The sequence below is a fragment of the Dendropsophus ebraccatus genome, chromosome 1 (genome assembly GCF_027789765.1).
Source record: "Dendropsophus ebraccatus isolate aDenEbr1 chromosome 1, aDenEbr1.pat, whole genome shotgun sequence".
NCBI classification, from domain to species: Eukaryota; Metazoa; Chordata; class Amphibia; order Anura; family Hylidae; genus Dendropsophus; species Dendropsophus ebraccatus.
This window is the reverse complement of record NC_091454.1, coordinates 45,126,484-45,146,165: the sequence shown is the minus strand read 5'-3', so window position 1 is coordinate 45,146,165 and position 19,682 is coordinate 45,126,484. Positions and strand designations below refer to the sequence as shown.

The 19,682-nt window shown below is 45.5% G+C and overlaps 1 protein-coding gene across 1 annotated transcript; it reads right to left on the bottom strand.

Annotated features, from left to right (window-relative positions):
• Window positions 1-1,000: 1,000 nt before the first annotated feature.
• On the bottom strand, window positions 1,001-16,917 carry PPP2CA (protein phosphatase 2 catalytic subunit alpha). Its single transcript, XM_069970107.1, has 7 exons — window positions 16,433-16,917; window positions 11,813-12,022; window positions 4,294-4,467; window positions 2,633-2,722; window positions 2,168-2,329; window positions 1,960-2,078; window positions 1,001-1,320 (listed from the first exon to the last, which is right to left on the bottom strand). The coding sequence occupies exons 1-7, from the start codon at window positions 16,532-16,534 to the stop codon at window positions 1,248-1,250; spliced, it is 930 nt and encodes a 309-aa protein (XP_069826208.1). The 5' UTR covers window positions 16,535-16,917; the 3' UTR covers window positions 1,001-1,247.
• Window positions 16,918-19,682: the final 2,765 nt, after the last annotated feature.

The following is a 19,682-nucleotide window of genomic DNA, read 5'->3' as shown; positions in this document are numbered from 1 at the left end:
AACAGACTTCTAGCTGATAAACATTGAAAAGGCTGCCACACTGTGACCTTGTCAACCAGCAGAGCTAATGCTAATAGCATTTCTTTAAAAGTGGTTATCCAGGATTGGGAAAAAAAAAAAAAAAAAAATTGTTGCCTTCTTCCAAAAACAGTGTCACCACATGTCAGGTTGTACTTCAATGTAATTTAGCTGCACGTCCTGCAGCTTGTGTGGTGCTTGTTTCAGGAAGAAAGCAGATATGTTTTTTCTACTCCTGGATAACTTCTTTAAGGATAGGCCATCAATTTTTAAAGCCTAAATAATCCCTTTGAAGGAAGCCTGCTAGAAATTGATGAACATTCCCTTACTCCATATCAGACAAATTACATTTCATATGTTAACGATTACTGACGATCTGGGAAAAAAAAAAAATCTGTACACTTTAAAACTTTATTTGTTTTCTGGAGCCTATACACAGTTCCACAAACCATGTCTTTGCTTTTCTCTTGTAGAAGTAAATATAAAAACAAATGCAGTTTCACATTTATAAGTACTTCGTTCACAAGTTTATTATGAAAAAAAAAAAAAAATATTGCTGCCCTGGATTGCAACAGTTACAGAAAATGTTCTGTCAAAACTAACCTTAAACGATGAAGAGACAAAAATAATGCAAACTAGAAAAAAACCAAAAAAAAAAAAAACAAAGGGAAAAGGAAAAAATAAGGGGAGATTAAATTAAATGATTTTCCCTGAAAAGAAACTTTTCTGAAGTCACAGAAGATGCAATGTAGGCCTTGGTACTTGTTCTTTAAGGTCCGTAAATCCCTTCACACCAATGGAGGAAGCCACCCCCCTCCCCCCTAGGGAGCTAAAGAGTTTCCCAGACTGTCTATCCTTCTCTACAAACCATACCAAGTAAAGCTACTGCTAAATGGAAAGTTAAATTGTATTCACAAGGTGTTAATGTTAACATCTTAATTTTGTTGCAGTCTGAGAAAGCAAAAGGAACTACAATTAGTGCTATGCCAGAAAACTGATTTTTTTTTTTTTACAATGTCACTTCAGCATGCAATGAACGGGTCTTTTCTAAATGTGGTCACGGGCTGTTGAGATGAGAGGCTTTGCTTTTGTATATGGCACATCTTTTGGTCCATTTGAGAACAGTACATGTGTGACAATTGCTCTCCCGACTGAAGTTACTGCTCCTCTGCTCGGCTCCCTGGTCAAAATCCTGCTTGTGGCAATACTGTACAAGTGTAAAATTCCATTTAAAGGAAGTAGTCTGGGGTGCGACGAGTCACGTGTGGTTCTCCTCTGCGTGGTGCTGGGTCAAACTGCAAGCTGGAGGAAAAAAAATAAACAGAATTACTACTGACCCTAGGACAGAATTGTAGACAAGGCCTACCAGCTAGCAGTTTGCTAGGATTTCTATCGATACAAGACTGAAATGCTAGTCATAGAAGTTTGCCAGCTGCATGCTGAATGATTAAAAGGGGTATTCTCAACTGTGAAATATTTGATATTTAATAGATGCAGATTGGCAAAACAAAGTAATTTTGCCAATGCTTTTCACTAACAAAATTGCTTAGTTTAGCATTTTGACCCTGTTATTGTAGTGTTGCCAGCAGTTGCCTAGGACAATGACAACTGCTTTTAGTTATGAAAGCAGTGGCTGGACAGTGACAGGACTCAGGTGGTCGAGAGCTGTTAGGTATGATTTTAGTTTTTCTACCTCTGCCTCTAACACCCCACATGTCTCCAGAATAGTCCCTGGGGGCATGTGGGAAATGACAGATTGAGACACAGCAAGGGCAAGCTCATTCTGCTCAACACTACAGAGTGGTGCAGAGTTGAGTTCTCAGAAGATAAGTATAACCTTTCAACAGAAACTAAGCTGGTACAATTAATGCACAAAAAAAAACCCCCTAAAGTTACTTGAGACATAAAATGTTTGCTACAATACTAGATTTTCATACTTACAATGAGTATTTCAGTGTGTCATCAAGTTCCATTATTGCAGCCTGGTTACCACAGCGGTAACAATAGTTTGGAGCACTAAAAATAGTTACTACATTCCTGTCATGGCACCAGTTGTACCCCTGAAAATAAACAGAAAGCAATTAGAACTCTATGGGCTAAAAGCACAATGACCAAACCTGAAAGACATTAGAAGCATTTATATTTTTACCTCCATTACCAACTGATGGGCTCTAGAAACCAAGGTAAGGCCATTGGCATGGTTGAATGTTTCGGAGATGTCTTGTCCAAATGTGTATCCAGCACCTCTAGGAGAAATACCCCAGCCACCACGGTCATCTGGGTCAGACCACAATAAGTCACACATTGGGCCCTAAAACATTAAAAACAGTCAAATTGGAATGTAATAGATACCAAATGCCACCAAACTAATTCAGTATATTAAACAAATTAAAAAAGGTAAAACATAGTATTCGTCTACCAAAGAGGATTTTAAAAGTGGTGAGAAACAGAGCCAGTGTGTTGATAGTGACAGAGCATGACTGACAATACCAGTCACCCTCTTACAGGTGCATGCATGGGCACAGCGGAGGTACCCCTGATTAAATTATGCACATCTCAAGACGCCTTAAAGAGGGACCTATCTGTGTCAAAGGGTGACAATTACAATAGATACCTCATGTGGAACTTCTTGTAGACGATCAAGAGCACGGATATGATCCAGTGTGTCTATTGAAGGCGACAATCCACCGTGTAAACAGAAGATCTGTGGGTGAGAGCACAAACAGTATTGTGTTTAATAGGGATTCTTTCTAGTATTCCACCACTACTGGGGATATTAAGAGCTTATGCCCATGCTCTGTAATTCACGGAGGTAACTGAGCATGAAGCTACACAGTGGACTCACAGCTCTCCTGGAGTCATTTATCTATGACTTGGGAGAGCTGTAAGCGTTTAAATCTTTGTGGGACTAATATGGCCGCTCAGCCAATGTGCAGCTTCACACTTCACAACCGCCATGGATTACAAAAGCGACAATAAGCCTTAAGACTGACAATAAGGGCGAAGAGAACACACAGTTAGGATGTTCTTTTACCTAGACATGCTTCTAATTTACTAGTCTATTCGCTTATTATAAAAATACCTCACAGGGGACCGACAAATACCAGTAATTGTCACAAGTTTTAGTTTTCTTGTCTTGGATGCCACTTCAAGTGCCCAGAATGCAGACCCTTTCAGATCTGAATGACAGCATATTATCCAACCAGTGCATTTAGCAAATTTACCAAAATTGCAAGGTCTAGCAAGATATAGCTACAAGAGTAATCTAGGCTTGGTACCCTGGCTTAAGGTGCTGTGGGCTACAGACCAGACCAGTGTAAAGGTGTCCCATCCCCAATCTAGACTAAATCTACAGCCGAAACTTTAAAGCCAATCTGATCTGATGAAATTCATGTTCCAAACTGCTGACACCGAGATGTTGAGTCAAGGAGACATTACCTTCCATATATCAGTTTGTGCTTCTGGAAAGTAGAAAGTGTTTTTATATTTCAAAGTGGTGACAGAGAGGCCTTCCCAAGCCCATGAACAGCAATCTGGAATACCTCCTAATCACACCTCCCATACCAGAGTCTGCTTAACTCAGCTAGAAGCACAGCTCTAAGCAGGATCGGGAGGGAGCGTGCGAGTTGCTTGCAGCAGGTCAGGAGCTTGGGAAAGAGTCTCTTACACTTTGCATTAGCAAACAGAAGCATTTTTTCCATGTTATGCTTAGTTAGGGTATGTGCGTATATTTACCATTCCCCGTGTCCATGCAACGCTGCGTCCCACTCCTTGACCGTTGCCACCATTCTTAATACCTCCAATGCCCCACTCAGAGACTGAAGTGGGACACTGCTGCGGTCACTGGTTGGCCAAGCGGGCTATATCCCACTCATTTCTGTCATTCCAGAAGAATCATAACGTTCCCCAAAGATGGAGAAAATTACATCTGACGAGGAACAGGAGCCTGGTGAAGTGGCGCAGTGCGAGCATGTGGTCTATTAACTATTTTCGTCTGAACTCCTTGCCCACACAGCTCTCTGGCAGCTCCATAGAGATTGAATGTAACCATGGGTCACGTGCCGACCTGTGGCTCAATTAATGACAAAAGCGCCAGGTCATCGGTAGAGAGATCCCTGGGGGACATCAGAGGTCAGACCCCCAGTGATTTCATTCTTGTCCCCTTTCCCCATGTACAATGTTGCTTACACGCGACAAAAAGAATGGCATTTCAGTAGCAGGCATTATGTAACCAGAAGTGTGCCATTATGTTTCATTAGTTATCCATAGCCTTACCTGGCCATCCACTAAGGCTGTTAACGGAAGGTAATCAAATAGGTCGGTGAAATATTTCCAGACATTTGCATTTCCATATTTTCTTAAACATTCATCATAAAACCCATACACTTGTGTAATCTGTCTGCTTTCATGATTCCCCCTTAGAATAGTTATACGTTCACGATACCGAACCTGGAAAAAAAGAAGCAGTGTCAAGTGATCTTCAATACATATGCCAGTAATAAATTTTAGGCAACCAATTCTCTATTACCACCCTGTATATTCAGGTTTACATTCACAGCAGGGCATACCTGTTTTAAGAGTCACATGTACATGATATCTGTCAATTATATAACCTGTATAAAGCATATTAGATTTCTGCTCTGCAGGCTTATTTTTTTCAGTGGTCCTTGAGCTAGCAGTTGTGTACTAACTATGATCTCTCCTATACATTGCGCACACACAAAACAGGAGGCCTGCTCTTTTATATCTCTATAGTACATCCCTAAAAGCAAGAGGTGAGATCTAATACTTATAATAAGTGTATATTCTCTACAGCCTGTTTATGGCCATCTCCAAATACTCCGCTTATCTGAAACCCCCACCCCCTGCGCCCCCAAAAACTTCTATTAGCAGCATTGGATTCAGAAAAAGTACTGACTTCAGCTTTAAGAAAGCAGAATACAGTGGTACCTTGGTTTAAGAATAACTTTGTTTAAGAGCGTTTTGGTTTAAGAGCTCAGTTTTTCAAAATTGTGACTTGGTTTAAGAGCATTGCTTTGGTTTAAGAGCTCCCTGTACTGGGTGGGAGGGTGAGTAGGGGAGGGGCATGGTCTGCACAGGGTGGTCTATAGCACTGTACTCTGACCCAGGAAGTCTCCCTCACCTTCCAAATCACAGCAAATCCACTTCAGGATAGGGCTTGCATCAGGGGACAGGACTGTGGAGGTAATCTCTTCATAACTGTAACCCCTCTCTCCCTGGACAGAGAGTACTGCAGTCATGTGCCCACATCTGCCATGCTTATTCCTTCATGCTCCCTGCATTCTCTGTCCACCCTTGTGTTTCCCATCCTCTCCATTCCTGTACAGTAACTTATAATATCACATATTCAGCTGTTTCTGAATGTTTGTTTCATCTATTTTACATGTTATTCAGAAAAATAAATTTTTGGGGTGTGGAACCAATTGTCTGCATTTCTATGATTTCTTATGGAAAAACTTGCTTTGGTTTAAGAGTGGATTTGGATTACAAGCACGGCCCCAAAACGAATTATGCTCGTAATCCAAGGCACCACTGTACTTATAACATTCATATGACAGTTAAATCATTTTAAAGGGGTAGTCCACCCAAAATTTTTTTCTTTCAAATCAACTGGTGCCATAAAGTGCCAGAGATTTGTAATTCACTTCTATTAAAAAATCTTAAGTCTTCCAGTACTTATTAGCTGCTGTATGTCCAGCAGGAAGTAGTGTTTTCTTTCCTGTCTGACCCAGTACTCTCTGTTGCCTCCTCTGTCCATGTCAGGAACTGTCCAAAGCAGGAGCAAATCCCCATAGAAAACCCCTCCTGCTCTCCAGACTGGAAATAATACAACTTCCTGTTGGGCATACAGCAGCTGATAAGTACTGGAAGGCTTGAGATTTTTTAATAGAAGTAAATTACAAATCTCTGTCACTTCATGGCAGCAGTTGATTTGAAAGAAAATTTTTTTGGGTGGACTACCCCTTTAAGGTTACAAACCCACTTGCCGGATCTGCAGCGAGTCTCCTTGCTGCGTTTTTGCAGGGGGAGTCGCTGCAGATCCCGGCCCTATACTTTCAATAGCAGAGAAACTCGCAGCAGGGATGTACATCCCTGCTGCGATTTTGTCTGCAGCCCGCCCCATTAACCCCCCGGCCGCCGGACATTATACATTACCCGGTCCCCGTTCCTGCTTGCTTCGGGGCTCCCGATGTCTTCACGGCCCGCCCGGCCAATCAGTGCGCTGCGGCGGGGCAGCGCACTGATTGGCCAGGCGGAAAGTGCCGGGAGCCGCTGAAGCAAGCAGGAGCCGGGATCAGGTAATGTATATCCTGCCCGCCCCCCTGCAGCCCCGATCGCCCCAGCCCCGCAGCCCCCGGCCGCACGATCGCCCCCAGCCCCCGGCCGCACGATCGCCCCCAGCCCCGCAGCCCCCGGCCGCACGATCGCCTGCAGCCCCCGACCGCACGATCGTGCGGCCGGGGGCTGCAGGCGATCGTGCGGCCGGGGGCTGCGGGGTGATCGTGTGGCCGGGGGCTGGGGGCGATAGGGGCTGCAGGGGGGCGGGCAGGATATACATTACCTGATCCAGACTCCTGCTTGCTTCAGCGGCTCCCGGCACGTTCCGCCCGGCCAATCAGTGCGCTGCCCCGCCGCAGCGCACTGATTGGCCGGGCGGGCCGTGAAGACACCGGGAGCCCCGAAGCAAGCAGGAACGGGGACCGGTGGCCGGGGGGTTAATGGGGCGGGCTGCAGACAAAATCGCAGCAGGGATGTACATCCCTGCTGTGAGTTTCTCTGCTATTGAAAGTATAGGGCCGGGATCTGCAGCGAGTCTCCCTTCAAAAACGCAGCAAGGAGGGTTCCGGCAGATCCGGCAAGTGGGTTTGTAACCTAAAAGTGTTAGGGCTCGGCCACACTAGCATTTTTCTTTTTTATAACGGATCCATCTATATTAAACTGATGAGCAGACTGATGCAAACCGATTGCAAAATGTTCATCTTTTTTTAACCCTTTGAGGACCAGGCCCAAAATGACCCAGTGGACCGCGCAAATTTTGATCTTAGTGTTTCCGTTTTTCCCTCCTCCCCTTCTAAGAGCTCCAGCACTTTCAGTTTTTTATCTACAGGCCATGTAAGGGCTTATTTGTTACAGGAATAGTTGTACTTTGTAATGGCGTCATTCATTTTACCATAACATGTATGATGGAATTCCAAATATATTATTTATGAAGATATAAATTGGTGAAATCGCAAAAAAGAATGCAATATGGTAACGTTTGGGGGGTTCCTGTGTCTACGTAATGCACTATATGGTAAAAGCGACATGATACCATTACTCTATAGGTCAGTACGAACACAACCATATGCAGGTTTACGCAGATTCTCTAATGTTATATATTTTTTTTAAATGAAATCCTTTTTTTGGCAATTAATTATAAATAAAATGGGACTATTGTGACGCTTATAACGGTTTTATTTTTTCACCTACGGGGCTGTATGGGGTGTCATTTTTCCGCCATGATCTCTAGTTTTTATTAATACCATATTTGTGAAGATCGGACGTTTTGATCACTTTTTATTAATTTTTTATATATATAATGTAACATAAAATCGGTAATCCGCGCACTTTTTTCCCTCTTTTCGTGTACGCCGTTTACCGTTCGCAATGACGCTTGTTATATTTTAATAGATCGGACAATTACGCACGCTACGGTATATTATATGTTTATCTATTTATTTATTTTTATGTGTTTTATTTATATAATGGGAAAGGGGGGGTGATTTCAACTTTTATTGGGGGAGGGGTTTTGGGGTAGTGTGTTAGTGTTTTTAACTTTTTTTTTTTTTTTTTACACATTTGAAGTCCCTTTGGGGGACTTTTACATTCACTACTTGGATTTTTACACTGACCATTGCTATGCCATAGGCATAGCATTGATCAGTGTTATCGGCGCTCTGCTCATTGAGCCTGCCTGTGCAGGCTCAGTGACCAGAGCGCCGATCGGACCGCACGGAGGCAGGTGAGAGAGCTCCGGCGGCCCGTTTTACCGATCGGGACCCCCGCAGTGTCACTGCGGGGGTCCCGATCGGTAAGTGACAGGGGACTCCCCCTGTCACTTACACTTAAACGCCGCGGCGTTTAAGGAGTTAATGACACGCAGCAGCGCGATCGCTGCAGCGTGTCATTACCGGTGAGGTCCCAGCTGCTGATTGCAGCCGGCCCCCACCTGCTATGAAGCGCGCTCCGCTCCGGAGCACGCTTTATAGCGGGAGAAACACCCAGGGCGTACAGTTACGCCCTAGGTCGTCTGGGGACAGACTTCCATGGCGTAACTATACGCCCTGGGTCGTCTAAGGGTTAATGGTCCGTTTGTATTTTGGCTTTAAAAAACAAACAAACTGACTTTTGTACATCAGTTTGCACCAGTCAGCATCAGTTTTTCTATCCGTTTATTTTTCTTCTTTGGTTTCTTGCTGCTTCTGCGCATGCTCAGTGCATAAACTGATGAAAACAAACGGATGTGAACGGAAATACTTTCCGTTTTAGATCAGTCCTCATTGACTACAATGTAAAAAACAAACGGAAGTGCACTTTCCGTTTGTGATCCGTTTTTTGAAATGGAAAGAAAAATACTGCAAACAATTTTTTCCTCTGTTCAAAAAAAACGGATCTTGAACATACTGCATGCAAACTGAGCACAATTAGGGCAAACGGAGCACACTAATCTATCATGGGAATCTATGGGGATTTTATCGGATCCGACAGTTTCTGTTTTGCTTACTCCAAAACAGAAAAGGTAGACGGGATGGTGCCGGATGGTCAAACGCTAATGTGAACGTAGCCTTACTCATGTTTTATCAAACTAAGGACCTTTTACAAAAAAAATATAAAAATCAGAAACACTTTCTCAAATAAATTTATAAACAATTTTACTTTGTGTATGCTGATTAAGTGTCTTTTCAGAAGGAGAAGCCATAAGAAGTGTAGCAGTAAACTCTGCCCTCAGTGTGGTGTTCTCTCTGGGAGATTATGTGATTCCTTTAGGTCGGGTTTACATATGTCCTGCGGTGCGGCGGCATTTCCTTCCGGCGCAGGAGAAAGGCGCCGGAGGGAAACGCATCTTTGAACTGATCCCATTGTTTTCAATGGGATCGTTTAAAATGTGCGGCGGTGAACTAGTGGCTGCCGCATCGCCGGACCGTCGGTGCGTTAGAACGCATCTTGCAGCGTCCTGGCAGACCGCCGCTCCGGTGATGCGGCGCCGCACCAATACAATCGAATAGAGCGCCGGATGCCTCGCCGGGCAGGACGCATGTCGGCTCTGGCGTTCAGTCAAATAGAAGCACAAAATAAACATACATCTCCCCCTGTGTGCTCTCCCCCTCCCCTATAGTCCCCCCTTGGTCCCCCAGTAGTATATCACCCCCCCTGTTTCTCCTCCAGTAGTATATAGCCCCCCTGTTGCCCCCCCAGTAATATTTAGCTTCCCTGTGTGCTCTCCCCCAATTAGTATACAGCATTGCTGTGCGCTCTCCCCCAATAGTATATAGCCCCCCATGTGACCTCTCCCCCTCCCATATAGCCCCCCTGTGTGCTCTCCCCCTCCCATATAGCCCCCCTGTGCGCTCTCCCCTTGTAGTATATAGCCCCCTGTGAGCTCCCCCAATTAGTATATAGCCCCCGTGCGCTCCCCCGCAAATCCCATTGAAAATGACAGGAAAACATACTGGGGAAAAAAATGTCAACTGATGAGCGCAACTTGTGACAACTGATGACAACTGATGGAAACTGATGGCAACTGATGGTTTTTAATGAAAAGACGGATAGAAAAACTGATGACAACTGATGCATTTTTGGCATCAGTTGTGACATCAGTTGTGGTCAGTTTTAGGCAAAAAACGCAACTGATGCCAACTTATATATGTAAACCCAGCCTAAGTGTGCAATGGCTGCAGCAGGCTGTGTGCGAGACAAATTAACCCTTACAAGCAGCAGATGTCCTTACCTAACAGAACATTTACAGCCTAATCTTAGTTTATACAACCACGGAACAGGCGAGCAAATAAAAGTGGAATCTGCTCTGCACATTCTGCTAGAAGTTCGGCCTGTCCCATCAATGGGATTGGTCAAGCGCAATCCGCCTAAATGTTGAAATTCCTACGTAGTGTGCATAGACCCCTACAAAGTTATTCAACCTCCCCAATGCCCTCACCACTCCCATCACTTGCAGAGGGTGGGGAACACAAGAATGTATGCTTACCGATCCCCATGCACCAAGACATACCTGATGGATTCCCTGCTCAGCCAGTCAAGTGACTATGGCATGACACAACTGCAGTCACTGAATGGGAAATCCATCAGCTGGGCAGGACAACGCAGGAAACCAGGTGAAGAGCACAACTAGCTGGAGTCTGGGAGCCTGTTAACTCAGCACCATGGAGACTGTTAAGTATACATTATGTCCACCCCCCAAGCCCTGCGAGTTCTATTTTTGTGTTTCTGGCCAAAGTACCCCTTTAAAGGGCTTAATGCCAGACACACGCGAGTATGGGAGGTTATACTGTTTTTCCTGATGTACTCACTGTACTGATTAATGCAAAGTTTGTTAAAAGTTTAACGGGGTTATCTGGCGCTACAAAAACATAGCCACTTTCTTTCAGAGACAACACGACTCTCGTCTCCAGTTCAGGTGCGGTTTGCAATTATGCTCCATTCACTTCAATGGAACTGAGCAGCAAAACCCCACCCAAGCTGGAAACAAGAGCGGGGCTGTCTCTGGAAGAAAGTGGCCATGTTTTTGTAGCGCTGGATAACCCCTTTAAACTTTTAACAAACTTTGCATTAATCAATACAGTGAGTACATTAGGAAAAACAGTAAAACCTCTCATACTCACGTGTATCTGGCATTGTTAAAGGGATTGAACACTTCATAGTAAAATTGTGCAGTGTACAGTATTTGTAACTACTTATAGTACTTACTGACAGCAGCTCATTGTGTACCTCAGGGCTTAAGTCAAGCTCCCCCCCCTCTAGGCTGTACTGTCCTGCTCTATGGTGAGTCTGTCCATAAAATGTCCAACATGGAGGAGCATGTGACCATGCCCTGCCCCACAGTGTCCACCACTGAGCCTGTATATGCCTATGGTGGATACTGGGGACAGGGCGTGGTCTCATGCTCCCCCATGTCGGCCAGGATCCCCACAGAGCAAGACAGCACAGCCAGAAGGAGTGAAGTACACAGGGAGCTATCAGTAAGGGCTGTGAGTACACTTGCTAATACTGTACACTGAACAATTTTACTATAAAGTGTCTAAGCCCTTTAACAGTTTTCCTTGTGTATGCCAAATGTGTAGTTTGTACCGAATTCTTCAGGACATGTCAGAAGAGACTAGCTGCACCCACTGCACAGTTAGGAGAATTTGTTCACTTAGAAGTCACCCCAGGATCATGTAGGACATTACAAAGTAGTGCTGCTTTGTATGGTTGAGTGTCGCACTTATCCTAAGCTAAAAAGCTATGATGTCGATGTGCAGTCTCTGGAAATCTTGTCCTAGAAATAAACAAGTAAAAAGTGCAGCTGCTATGTTCACTATGTTTGTTGTTATGAAGTCAAGGTTTGATAAAATACAGGAGGCAGCTGTGGCTCACCGACTCTACAGCCATTCCCTCAATGGATACATTACAACTTTTTTTACATTCACTTGTACTATTGGCTTGTTCATGTTGAAGCTACAGTGAACATTTAGAAAATCTAGAACAACCGAATGCCCCACCCATTTGTTATCCATACCTTTAGTGCAACAAGTAACGTTACAGTTTCCACTGAGTAGTAGCCTCTGTCAACGTAGTCGCCCATGAATAAATAATTTGTATCTGGTGACTTCCCGCCGATTCTGAACAATTCCATGAGGTCGTGAAACTGTCCGTGAACATCTCCGCATACCGTTACAGGGCATCGTACTTCTTGAACGTTTGATTCTTTTGTCAAAATCTCTTTTGCCTGTAATAAATATAACCCGGTTATTGGATGATCATACACTCACCATAAATCGTGACACTTTTACTAACTACCACATTTGCTTTGCAAAGACTCCTGCCATTTCCAGTAGCTTCTTTTCCATGTAAAAAAAAAAAAAAATAGCTAAGTAAGAAAAGGCTATGGGTGATCTTGTGATGGAGGTAAAAAGTTAAAACGCATGGCAATAAGCTGCAGTAAAGCCACAAGCTGCTGTCTGAGTGCTGCACAAAAATGGAGAGGTCAGTAAAGTATGGGTGTGTGACCTAAGTAGTCATGTGGTTTTTAGACTCTTCAATAATTCTCATTAAGCATAACTGGTCCCTTTAAAAGAACCTATCAAAAGGATAGGGTCTTTTAAAAAAAAGGCCTTTTTTGGGGGGTAGGCGTTTTCCATTTTGCTGGATTCCTTTCTTGTACTCCAGGGATTATATTTAAGGCCTACTCCAAAAACCCTGAAAAAAAAAAACAAGCTAAGGCAATAAGGGGTAGCTCTGGCACTAATACACCAACATGCATTTACACAGCTGGGATTTAGTGCCTCAAAACCACCACTATTAAGCCCACCTGGCCCTATTATCCTGTTTACTTGGAGTCTAGGGGCTTATTACCACGCTCTAATCCAGAGTGTGAACTCTCCGCACTCCTGGCATCATGCAACAGTATGATGCAGGGAGAGCTGTAAGGGTTTAAATCTTTACAGGAATGTAATAAAGCAGCCACTTTGTTGTCAGCACATCCCGGGCAAAGATTTAAACCCTTACAGCTCTCTCTGCATCATATTGATACAAGTCGGGAGAGCTGCAGTTCCATGGTGCAGCTTCATGCTCCGTAACCTCTGAGGATTACAGAGCATGGGAAAATGAGGAGAGATGTACGCCCCATAGCAGGTGTATAAAACTCATGCTGGTGGCGTAGTGTCCCAAAACTAGCTGAAAGGTCCCTTTTAATGTGCTAGAGTCAAATATACACAAGATGAACACAAACCGATTACAAAACATGTCGCTTTACAGTCATTTCACTGATTTGACGACTGTTGGTGACTCTAAAATTGGAATGGCAAGTATCTAAAGCAAACAGCACCTGGCAATATATTTGTAATATGACTAGCATGCATACCACTTCACCAGAAAGTGTACAAGGAGACTTTAACATGGGCGAGCTTTCGTCCAGTGGTTTTTATTTTATTTGATCGGCAGGAAGGGGGCAACGTAAGCACCAACTACTATTTTCATTACCCGCGTCAGAAGGTCTGTAAACCCCACCAGAAAGCACCCCCCCCCCTCCCGAGTTATCATGACATTATGCAGATGCCAGACCCGGCTCAAGGATGCCCGATCAGCCAATCAGTGACTGCAGCGGTGTCATCCATCAACGGGACATCCATCACCCGCGTTGTGATATGGAAGAGCTGAAATCTGGAGAATGCTGATGGGTGCCCCTGGAGCGGAACAAGGTGCAGCGCAGGCACAGCAAGTCATGAATGCACTCTATTTTGTTCGCTCCCCCACCACCTCTTGCCCGAAAAGTTTTTTGTGAACTGCTTCTTTAAATTCTCCCTCTGCCATCCTGAGTGCTGGAAACGTAAAGCGTACCAGTCATAGCCACATGTCAGAACTTTGCATTGATTAGGATCCAGGTGCCGAGACCCCTGTCAATCAGTAGACTGAAGGGGAAGAAGCCCTCAGCAGCTCACACTATGCCCCTTATTCTCCATTCTCAAATGCTACTGTTGCAATATAATATAATGAAGCCTTTACTACTATACTGTAGAACTTTCAGGGTCATTTTTTGAAAACATTAAATATCAACAGTTCAAGCGATTTTAAGAAACTCTGTAATAGGTTTTATAAACCAAAAGAGTTTCCTTCTAGACTGAAAAAGCAATCTCCCAGCCTCCCCCCTCACATCAGATGAAGCAGGATTTCTGTCTCCATTATGTGGCTATGGAGAGGGGAGGGGCTGTTAGGAGTGACTGAGCACGGAGCAGTCCTGCAAAGCACAACACCCTGCAATCTTCCCTCAGTAAGTTCATAGATAAGCACTGACATTTCTGACACCTGAATTTAGCGTTTTAGCTTCCCAGAGAGTCTACAAAAAGCTGACCTTCATGTCACCTCTTCCTGCTTCCTCATCTCCCTCAGCCCCTCCCCCCTTCATAGGCTTACAATGGAGAGAGCAGAACCCGTCTTCACTGGCTTCTCTGTAATGAAGACATGTTTGCCTGATAATGCACAGATAAGAAGTCAGGGGGGGGGGGGGGGGGGGGAGGCTGGGAGATTGCTTCTTGAGTACAGAAGGAGGCTTTTTTGGCTGATAAAACCTATTACAGAGTTTCTTAAAATCGCTTATACTACTGATTTCTGCAATAAAAAAAAAATATGACAGTTCCGCTTTAAAGCGGAATGTGTAGGAAATTAAGCGTGATTTTCACTTCAAACTCCTTGCCGATTCATCCGTGTGAACATACCCTAAAAGCAATTTTTCTACATAGTGAAAGCACTGCTAGATATATTACAGACACCATGCGTCTCCTTGACCTAACCGTTATTTCAGGGCCATATTACTCGGTGTGACATTTAATGTCACACAGTGACAGCGCTCGCTTACCACTCCTATTAGACAGCTAGATGAAAATGAAGCAATTAGAAATGTGCATGCAGCCCTAGCTGTACATAGTAAATAAGAATATACTTAAAAGGGAACCTGTCACCCCGGCTGCCGGGGTGAAGCCTGCCTGACCACCCAGTGGGGCCCCTTATACTTACCCCTTCCTCGAAGTCCCAGTCCCGCTGCCAAGAAATCCCAGTCAGAAGCCATGCACGCACTCACCAGAGACTAGTCCGACGCCCATAGAGAATGACTGCTTTAGTCATAGGCGTCTAACTCGTTGCCAGTGAGCGAACGCATGGCTTCCGACAGGGATTTTTCAGCGGCGGGACCGGGACTTTGATTAAGGGGTAAGTATAAGTATTATTTTACTTTACACATTCATCAGCTGTCGGTCACGCATAGACATTACACATAGCAATGCTCGGCCATCGATTCTTAAACGTGTTGAAGGACAACGACCAGTCGATGATTGTTTCTTTGGCTGATAGCTGTTCTTTATTACACAGTGATAACCACCCGAATCAGCAGTGTAATAGGGCCCTAATGGAGTCAGTAGTTCGGAACGTTTATTACAGCCGAAAGTAGGTCTGAGCGATTAACAGAATTTGAGTAACTCGCCCATAAGTGGCTAACATTTGTTTAAATCGCAAATTCAATTAAAATGAGTCTAGTTTTGTCCAGCCATCAGTGGCCTGAGCTTTCAGACCATAGCCAGGAAAAGCTTTAAATCCAGCCTTGATAGTTCACTCTACCAGACTGACCTCACTGCCCCACCCCAATGACAGACAGGGGCACCAGCCAGGGTGCAGGACCCAGAGGAGAGGCTGCCACCCAACTGTCAGTCTGCAGAGGCGCAAGAGCAGAGGCCTACCAGGTGACAGGGGGCCATCAGGGCAAAATACACAGCACAGAGTCCTTATATTCTGTAGCGGTCTCCTGTGCTGGGCCTGGTGTTGTGTATACAGATGCCACCACAGTCCACACGCACACACTGCACCGCCACAGTGTACACACAGACACACAATAGCAGTTCAGCCAGAGAGAATTTAGAAAACGAAAGCTCTCATACTGCTCAGCATCATGAGGGGCCGACTGCCTGGTAGGTCAGGGTGACGCTGGATGGACAGCTACACCATTACTCCCATACACTGCAGGGCGCTGCCCTCACATCCCCCGTCTCCCCTGCACATGAGCGGCTTATCCGCCAGCCTCACGCTCCTGCCTAGGAGTTCCGGGGCAGCATTACAAGCTCCGTCCAGGACGAGCAGACCCCCCCCCCAGTATCCGTGCCCGGACGGCGGCGCGCACATTCCTGCGGAGGGGGCAGGGAGCGGAGCAGCCGCCATCTTACGATCCGAGCGGCCGCCATCAGCCGGCTAAAATGTCAGCTCCGTAAGTCCGGGAACTGCCACCGGGAGCGCACAAAGCGCGGTGAAATCCTGGTGTGTAGGTGGTGACAGGGCGGTGACCGGCACACGCCGAGGCTCTATCAGCAGCGACACCTAGAGCCGCCATAGGTTGCGCTTACACAGCTTCGCTATAGCTTAGCCGGTATGGGGCAAGTAACCACACCTGTAGTGGCCGCGTCCCCAGCAACAAGCGCTGCCCATCTCCGTGATGTGTGTACGTGCCGCCCTGTACATACGTGACAGGAGCCCCCCCGCCCCGCACTGACCAGGCGCTCAGTCACCCTGCGGTTACCCGGCGCATCGCTACATACGGCCGCGGTACTACAGCCCTGCTCCGGAGCGCCAGCACACGGGCACAGCCCGGGACACCCACCTTCTCACACAGGGTCTTCACTTGGCTCTCGGACAGCTGTTTGCATTCATTCAGTTGCTCGATCCATTGATCCAACTCCTTGGTAAACGCCTTTTCATCCATACTGAGGCTATAGTACGCCGGGCAGGCGCCGCTGTAGGCCCGCTAGGCCAGCCGAGAAGGAAGGACGGTGTGGAGGAAGAAGAGAGGCCGCACTCGCTTGTGTCAGCGTGGAAGGCGGTCTAACCAAAGCGGTAAACGGAGCAGGCAGAGGCCGGACAAGGCGGAATATCACCACGCCTGTAGCTTCCCAGTGAGGCAGAGAGTAATCCGGTAATACCGAGAACACCTAATAAAATCCTCGCCGTCCCGCAGCAGGCGCAGCCGTTCCTTGCAGCGCCGTCTCGTCACCTCCCAGCCTCTCTCACTCCGTATAATGGCCACCGTGACGTCATGTACTCCTCCTTTATCGCTAACTCCTCGTCCTCCCCCCACACTGCTCAGCCCTGGCCTCCGCTCTAACGTCACTTCCTGTCCCCAGAAGTCACGCCCACCGGCATTTGCTTTCATTTATTGCTGGCCAGCACGTTGTGAAGGTGTGTGGAGTGACGTCAGCACGTACAGCTCGCCCTCAGGCTCACTGTGTAGTTGTATTGCTGCAGTGTGTGTGTTGTGTCCTGGATGAGGTCACTGCGATTATTCCTGTGTGACTGTAAGCGGAAAGGCTTGTGTAACGTGATGTTTACAGTGACTAGTTGTGCCTGGGATCTGATGCTCAGAGTGGTTGTATTCATTCGTGTGAGAAACCAAGACATAAAAACATCTAAAAAAATAGTAAAAATTTTCATTCTGCCAGCTAAAGCTAACTTCACCCTGCTATAGCAGTACATGTGTAGGGAGTCCCTCATGTATATCTCCCATGTAGAGCTATGGCAGATGCCACTCGCATAGATAAAACATACAGCGGGGCGGGGGAGTTGTATGTGTGGTCCCCAACCCAGGTAACAGGATAAGGTATATGCTGCTACTCCATTACAGCTCCCACAGTCCCACTACATAAATATATGCGTGCAGGAAATTGCCATCACTCAATTAATTGTAAACTACATTCACACTGTTAGGCTATGTTCCCACAACGCTTTTTCCTGTCTGTTTATTATTTTTTAAAATGACGTCCATCATATCGCAGTTTGGCCGTCCATCATTGCAATGACGGCTGTTAGTACATTATTCTAGTTCTAGTGGACTAATTGCCCTTTGGGGGTGTCTAACTGTAAAGTCCATGAAATTTAATAGTAAAGACGGTTAAAGGATGATGAAAAACGAAAAACTGTGTGTGAACAACTAAAAAATGTCCATTGTTTGCAAAAGACATCCGAAAATAATTGTCATGATCATTATTTTGACGTACACACAGACAAAGTCCCTTATTTAAAATACTGTGTGCATTGGAAGGCCGTCATTCCATAGACTTCAATCCATTGAGGTCAATTAAAATGCAGCAATAATGGACGCCTTTTTAAATGCAACATGTCAGTGAAACAGTAATGCAGTTGCAAACCGTACATGTGAACACGGCTAGTTGTGATGTAATCAATAGCGGCATTTATATAAGAACGGCAACATTACAATTTATCTCTGTTGGTATTAGGTAAACTCTTTAATGGTTATATACAGCGCAGATTGGGTATATTTTAATTTATTTAATATCAATGTTTCTGAGCTTACAAGTGAACCAGTAATCCCAGTATGCAGCGCTCAGTTGCATACTGGGATTAGTAACTAAAGGGCGGCGCTCAGGTGGAAATACATTATTTAACCAATATACTGTCACTGAATAAAATCCACTATATAAACAAATATATTACCAATAATAGCAGTAAACACAGGACAAATAATACCGTAACACTATAACCTCTACCATTACCACCATAAAGTGACTGGATAATTCGACTTTATCGTCCCTGGTCCCTGGTAGAGCCGACGATACTTACCTCCTCCTGCTGGTCCCGCCTCAGAAAAATCACCGCCTGACGGTCTGCGCGCTCAATATGTAAATGAAAAGAGAAGAGTCCGACGTCCATAGGAAATTACTGCTCCAGTGATTTCCTATGCACATTGGACTCATCTCTCCTCATTTACATATTGAGCACGCAGACCTTCAGTTGGTGATTTCTCTGCGGCGGGATCGGCAGAAGGGAGCTGCAGGACACTGGGGTGCCCCGAGAACCAGGTGGGAAATATGACGCTGTCACTTTAAGCATCCCTAAAAGCTGCGGCTGTGGAGCTTCTGGATATGCAACACTCACTTTCATGTTTAGCCTGCTTACTGTAACGCAGGATGAGCAGGCTAGACATTAGAGTGATCTATAAGGGGGGCAACACAGGGGGGCATCTATAAGGGTCATAACAGGGGGGACCATCTATAAGGGGGATAACAGGGGGGACATCTATAAGGGGGATATTAGGGGGGCATCTATAAGGGGGATATTAGGAGAGGCATCTATAAGGGGGATATTAGGAGAGGCATCTATAAGGGGGATAACAGGGGCATCTATAAGGGGGATAACCGGGCATCTATAAGGAGGATATTAGGGGGCATCTATAAGGGGGATATTAGGGGGGACATCTATAAGGGGCATATTAGGGAGCCATATATAAGGGGGGCAACACAAGTGGCCATCTATAAGGGGGATATTAGGGGGCCATCTATAAGGGGGATAACAGGGGGCATCTATAAGGAGGATATTAAGGGGGACATCTATAAGGGGGATATTAGGAGAGGCATCTATAAGGGACATAACGGGGGCCATCTATAAGGGGGATAACAGGGGCATCTATAAGGGGGATAACTGGGCATCTATAAGGAGGATATTAGGGGGGCATCTATAAGGGGGATATTAGGGGGGACATCTATTAGGGGGGACATCTATAAGGGGGATATTAGGGAGCCATATATAAGGGGGGCAACACAAGGGGCCATCTATAAGGGGGACAACACAGGGGGCCATCTATAAGAGGAAATACACAAAGGGGGCATCTATAAGGAGGCAGAGGAGGCATATACTATAAGGGGGATCACATAGAGTCAGCCTACCCAGTAAATGAAAGGGTAAAGCAGCCAATACAGATGTGCAGTTTGCAGAGAGATGAGGATGGTGCCAGAGTGAGGAGCCTAATATTGTTTGAAAAGGGAAGAACTCTAATCAGAACTCTAATCAGAGTCACTTGATATAACTGCACTGTAATTTATATGGTAAATTTGTATAGT

What these genes read in the sequence shown, in the direction of transcription:
- PPP2CA (XM_069970107.1), bottom strand. Translation starts at nt 16,534, where the DNA reads ATGGATGAAAAGGCGTTTACCAAGGAGTTGGATCAATGGATCGAGCAA. An exon ending in TGAAGACCCTGTGTGAGAAG is followed by an intron (nt 12,023 to 16,432) that starts GTGGGTGTCCCG and finishes TATTTATTACAG; the next exon opens with GCAAAAGAGATTTTGACAAA. An exon ending in TACAAGAAGTTCCACATGAG is followed by an intron (nt 2,330 to 2,632) that starts GTATCTATTGTA and finishes TTAATGTTTTAG; the next exon opens with GGCCCAATGTGTGACTTATT.